Source organism: Pinus tabuliformis, chromosome X (genome assembly GCF_031772625.1).
Source record: "Pinus tabuliformis cultivar Carrire ecotype Pingquan chromosome X, CPIR1, whole genome shotgun sequence".
NCBI classification, from domain to species: domain Eukaryota; kingdom Viridiplantae; phylum Streptophyta; class Pinopsida; order Pinales; family Pinaceae; genus Pinus; species Pinus tabuliformis.
The window spans coordinates 267938568-267944826 of record NC_142308.1 but is presented as its reverse complement, the minus strand read 5'-3'; the positions used below and the strand labels follow the sequence as shown (position 1 = coordinate 267944826).

Genomic DNA, 6259 nt, shown 5'->3' with positions numbered 1-6259 from the left:
TATGTGAAAAATAGGTGTCCATATCATGATATTAGAGGTAATATCCCTTATGAAATGTGGTATGTCTTAATTCCTTTGGTGAGGCATATCAAGGCCTTTGGCTCACCTATTACGCCTTGATTCCCATGGAGGAAACAAGCTTGATGCAACAAGTTAGAAATGCATCTTCTTGTGGAGCTCAAATTCCACCAAGGCATATCATCTTTACGATGAGGTAAACAAGATGTTTATTCTTTTCAAAGATGTAATTTTACTTGAATCTTCCAAGAATGAAAAGATTTTTGAGTGATAGTGTGAATCACCTAGATAGATTCACTCATGTAATGACATATTATGAATTTTATGATGAAATTCCATATCTTAAAGTGGGGATCCTTATCTTGGATTAATATTTGGAATACCATTTTGAAAAACGATCTATGCACCATTCAACTACTGATTTTCACTACTTAACTAGTTGAATTTTCAACTGACCATTTAGTCAGTCTTGTAGTTAGTCTTCTAGTGATCTCCCTATTTGGCAAAGTAGTCAACTTCCCAATTGAATCTTCCAATTGATTGACTATCTCCATAAGATAAAGGAATTATGAACTTACAAAGCTTACTATTCCAAGAGCAACAACCCCCAACCCCCCCCCCCCCCCAACCCAACCAACATTAGTACAATGGTGTAAGGATTAAAGGGGTGAATTAGTGGTTCACAATCCCCATAATTGTAGCATATTGAAGTACAAGCATAACCAAAATTTCACAAACTTAGCTTTTGAGAGAAGATTTGTAAAGATGTTAGGAACTTAATCATATTTCATACAATAAAAAATATTCACAACATTTTTTTTACTAATCATTAAAATAATGAATAGAAAGCTCTCTATATTGCATTTTACTATATGAAAGATAATTTTCTATAACCTTTATTGCAATTTGATCATCATAATACACCATAGTCATTCCATGTCGAACCCACATGGTCTCTATGCCGAGATGCATTGAACCATAGTATTACTCTTATGTGATTATTAAAGAAACTACTTTTTTCTTTTATAACACTAGATGATGGGTTTAAAGCCAAGCTAAAATACATAACCAAGTGTCAACTTCTTTTCATCTCCTTCTCCAATCCAATTTGAAATGTCATAACCAACTAACTAGTTCGCATTGTCATTGCAATATTTTATACCAAGTTGGTAATTTCCCTTGATATAATTAACAATTTTCTTTGTAGCTTTAAGGTGACTTTCTTGTAGACCTTACATAAACTAAGAAACCACACTAATTGGAAAGTAAATCCAAAATCAATTATGAATTTAACAAATAAGGTTACCTACAAGCTATTAAAAGAGTGCAAGATCAACTTTCATAGAATTATACTCCTAGCACAATGTTTATGGTCTTCCATTCTAAACTTCTATAAAACATTCAACACATATTTGGGCCGAGAAATGGAGATATCATCATCAATATATAATATAGATGCAAAAAAAATGTAAAAGATCAAGATTAATCATTTCAAATGTATTTTCTAATTGTTTCTTTAAATCCAAAATTAAATTCACATTTCTTCCAACAATGAGTAAGTCATCCACATATAATGCAACAATTAATATCTCATCTTTCACATGTAATACATGAACACTATAATCTAATTGAAAGTGTTTCTTTGAAAAAGGGTTAAAGGAAAAAATAGTGTTTGAAAAAGGGTTTGAGGAAAAAGAAGTGAACCTTCTCACCATAACTTGGGGAGCTATTTCAAACCATACAAAGATTTCTTCAGTTAGAACACAAGACTACCATCCTTGTCAAATTGATGGGGTTGTTCCATATAGATTTCTTCTATGACATCACCATGTAGAAAAACACTTTTGACATCCATCCAATGTACCTCCTATCCAAAGTGAGTAATTAGTGAAAGAAGTTATCAGAAAGTGTTCATCTTTGAAACTAGTACACGTGTATCAATGTAGTCAATATATTCTTGCTAACAAGATCCCTTAGCCACCAAATGAGCCTTATGTCTTTTGACATCACTTTTAGATATAAATATGGCCTTGCAAATAGATTGGCATTACAACAAGTTTTTTCCTTGTGATTGAGGAAATAAATCCGATGTTTCATTCTCCATCAAAGTATGATATTCATTAGCCACAACATCATCCAATTTAGGTCAATCATTTCCATCTACATGTGTCTAGATCCTGTGTCTCTAGTACACACACTATTAGAGTAACAATACCATGCTATTTTTGCTTTGTGGTTTTCCGTGATTCATTAATGTTTCCTACATTAGCTTCCATAACTCCAATTATTTTGGCAACCCATATGGGAAGTCAAGCTGCAATTGTTGAAGGATTTCTTATACCAAGGTCGTAATTTCTAGCTAGAATAGGTGTCCCAAATTAGTAGTTGATTTGGTTATGGAAGGTTGACTATGGATTGACTCAAACAAATAAGTCAACTAATATCTAATTAATGATCTTGTGACGTACTCTTGATTCATAATTACCATATATTTCTAAAAGATCACTTAAGAATAATTGAGAAGAATTCAACAAAATGATACTCTATGCTTCCTCATTAATCACAACATCTCTTCTACAGATAATCTATTGATCACTTAAGAATAATCTAGAAAAATTCAAAAAAGTAATACTTGATGATTCCTCATTAATTACAACATCTCTTCTACAGATAATCTTTTATTACATAGGATTAAATAATGTATAGGCCTTTGACCTTCATGATACAAGCATGCCTCTTTACATCGTGTTTCATCATTTTGTCATTTAGAAGGTACATGCATTCAAAGATCCTTAAATTCCTAACTAATGGTTTCATTTTGCTTCATTTTTTTACTCGAGTCACATCCCATACGAATTTAGTCAAAATTGAATTTCACAAATAGTTTGAGTAGTAAATAATTCCTAGGTTGATAGAGATTCGGCATAAAGTAAGTAGTATGCAATTTTGACCAAAGTTTGATTCTTTCTTTTAACAATGTCATTCTATTGAGGCATGTGATATACATATCTCTACCAAGAGATACCATTTATGACAAGTATTTTTCAAAATACTTACTTACATATTTTCCACCATTGTGAGGAAAAATTCATAGTCAAGTGTGCTTGAGCCAAAAGACTCTTGAGATACATGACATTACACCAAGCCTTATTTATTATGTGCACATTCTAGAGATGGTAATTGATGTTATGTGATTAATTTCACTAGTTTCAATTCCACTTCACCCTTGTGAGAAATTCGTAAGTGGCAACTAATAACCATGGATATGGATCATAGATTAATGACTTACTCTATATAGATATTAGATAATCTAAAAAATAATATCTCATATGTTAGATTATAGGAGCCATTTAATAATTATATAAAAAGAGTCAAGGTAATTCTCACTGAATTGTTCATAATATACAACAATTGTAGAGATTTTGCAAATGGGGTAGTTATGAACTTAAAAAATGTGATGCTAGTTTATTCATTTGGCTTATTTCAATCTCATTTCTTCATCGTAGTAAACAGCACATAAAAATCTCAAAAATAATATCTCACCAAGATATTATAACAAAATACCAAAAATTACATTATTATTGTATTATAAACTAATAATTTAAAGTAAAACTATGTAGAAGGCACCCAATTTTAAAGAAAATCATTTTCTTTATAAATCAATGCTCAAGCTTTTCTTTAAACTCTTTTTCTTTCTGGATCAATACTCAGTTTTTATTTTTTAATTTATCATAACTCAACAATCATGTGTGGTTTGTTATCAGTGAATGCATGCTGAATCATCATCTTTATTCAACTAAAACAATCCCACAATCACTCTTATTTAAGGAAAACAATGCCACCTGGAATGACCCACTAATGATCCATAAAGAAACAGACTTTAGCTCTGCTAGATGAACCCACTCATAAAATGGAGAGAAGTGAGTTTTTTATTTTTATGTTTATTTATATTAAAAAAAATAACGGTTAATATCATTAGTTTTTGAGATTTTGCTCTGAACCGACGTGACTATTACTAAGAGGGAACTGTCAACTCTATAAATCGAGGAGCATTTGCAAAAAGAAAAACAGCTTTTCTGACACTACACTATTCAGACTGATCTCGTCTCTAGTAGTTTACATTTCTATTCTTATTACAACGCAGACACTGTTCAGCGCTTGGCGTAGTTAGTTTGTCAAGTATGGATTTCATGCTTTGTTTGTTATAACTGAAGCATTTTCATGACAATGTGATTGAGACCTCCACTTTGAGGGCTTGGGCTGAGAGCTTGGAGTGTTTTAATATTTATATATAGCTATACTTGTTTTGATTTTTTCTTTCTTGTGAATTCCTGGCAATAATATAAATTCAAATTTACTGTGATAGACATTTTTTATTTAATATCTTGCAGAATGATTAAATTTTGTCAAAGAAAGCAGATAAAGGCTGAAGCTGATGAAAATACTAATGGAAGACCAACAGTGAAGAAGCAAAGCATCGGTGCAATTGTCCTCCAGAAAGGTTGGTACACATCTCAAGCCATTTCCTTATTAGAAGCTTTGGAATGGAAATTATCTGGCATTTTAAATATTTATTTTCATTTGGAGTAATTACAAATGAGATTAAGTTATTGACTGGCAATATTTATTTTCTACTTTGATTTGTTGAAACTAATTTATTATTGTGAAATTTGTAGAAATCAGTGAATTGAGTACACCAGAAAATACTGATATATCATTTCCAAATGGAAAGGATGATCTACTGAACTTTGAAATTGTGCTTCGGCCTGACGAAGGATACTATGAGTAAGTCATTTCATGTTAGAGTTATGAAAAATAATAAATCTGGTTTCATGTTAATTAAATTTTGTATGATTTCTGTTAATCTAACTGATTTTTTGCACTTCAAAATTGTGTAGATGTGGTTCCTTTTTGTTTACTGTTCAGGTGCCTCCTATTTACCCCTATAAACCACCAAAGGTGAAATGTAAGACAAAGGTATGGTTTAGAAAATCTAAATTTATAGTTTCATATATAAAAATAGTTCAAAAATGTTGTAAACATATTTGTCCATTTTCTTGATTGGTTATATATAATATGCTCTGATGTTATAGGTTTACCATCCCCATATTGACTTGGAAGGTAATGTGTGCCTCAATATATAGGTTTACCACCCCAATATTGACTTGGAAGGTAACGTTTGCCTCAATATTTTACGTGAAGATTGGAAACCTGTTTTGAATATCACCGCAGTCATTTTTGGATTGTATCTTCTTTTCATAGTAAGTTGAGCGCAATCATATTTGTATGGTATATCTTTTCATAGTAAGTTGATTAGATTGATTTTTGAAAAATTTCATGCAAATTATAACTATAATATGTCTTATAATATGTCTTACCATAGTGGTTGTTTGTTGTTTGTGATGTCGAATGCAGTGTCCAAATCATGAGGATCCCCTTAACCAAGAAGCTGCCGCAGTTATGAAAAAGGACCCAAAATTATTTGGATTCAACGTCAAAACAGCCATAGGAGGGGGTTACATAGGATCTACTTATTTTCCAGGATGCATTTCGAACCAGTAAATTTTTTAATGACCTACAAATCTCTAGCTTTGACTTGAAAAATGAGCTACAAATCTCTGTATATTTTTTTAATGAGTTTAAGGTTTACGGTGTAGCTTTTACTTGAAAATTTAGCTACAAATGTCTCTATATCTTTTTAATGAGTTTAAGGTTTACGGTGTAGCTTTGACTTGAAAATGAGCTACAAACCTCTACATATTTTTGGGCTATGAAAGCTCTCTATACAACCTCTTTATTTATCAAAGTTAGCTGGATGGATGAATATGATTTGTTATATATAGATAAATCATGGATCATATTATTTAAAAAATTATTAAATTGTTGGTAATGATAAAGATAATAGAATAGCATAAAATGAATTTGATACCAATTTTTTTTAAACATTAGATGCAAATAATAAATAATAACACTTATTTTTAATGGATGAATATAGTTTATTATGTAGAAGGAAATTTTATATTGTTTAATTATTAAAAATGATGATGATGTTGATAAAATATGTTAATATAGATTTTCCATATGGTGAAATTGTATAAATGCAAAAAAAAAAATGATAACTTTGACTTATATATATTGATGAATGTGATTTGTTAGGTCAATATGGGATACCTAGGTAATTGAAGCTATTGGAGTTTATATAAGAGAAACTAATAACTTGAGGAAAATTAAAACTTAAAAT

The 6259-nt window shown here is 30.6% G+C and overlaps 1 protein-coding gene across 1 annotated transcript; it reads left to right on the top strand.

Moving 5' to 3' along the window:
• Positions 1 to 4410: 4410 nt before the first annotated feature.
• On the top strand, positions 4411 to 5580 carry LOC149139414 (NEDD8-conjugating enzyme Ubc12-like). The gene is made up of 5 exons (XM_089450713.1): positions 4411 to 4519; positions 4695 to 4803; positions 4917 to 4995; positions 5163 to 5279; positions 5434 to 5580. The coding sequence occupies exons 1-5, from the start codon at positions 4411 to 4413 to the stop codon at positions 5578 to 5580; spliced, it is 561 nt and encodes a 186-aa protein (XP_089306839.1).
• The last annotated feature ends 679 nt before the right edge of the window (positions 5581 to 6259 follow it).

Bases quoted from the DNA above. Each gene is read 5' to 3' on its own strand.
- LOC149139414 (XM_089450713.1), top strand. From the start codon at position 4,411: ATGATTAAATTTTGTCAAAGAAAGCAGATAAAGGCTGAAGCTGATGAA. The intron at 4,520-4,694 runs GTTGGTACACAT...TGAAATTTGTAG, and splicing joins TGCAATTGTCCTCCAGAAAG to AAATCAGTGAATTGAGTACA. The intron at 4,996-5,162 runs GTATGGTTTAGA...CTCAATATATAG, and splicing joins AGGTGAAATGTAAGACAAAG to GTTTACCACCCCAATATTGA.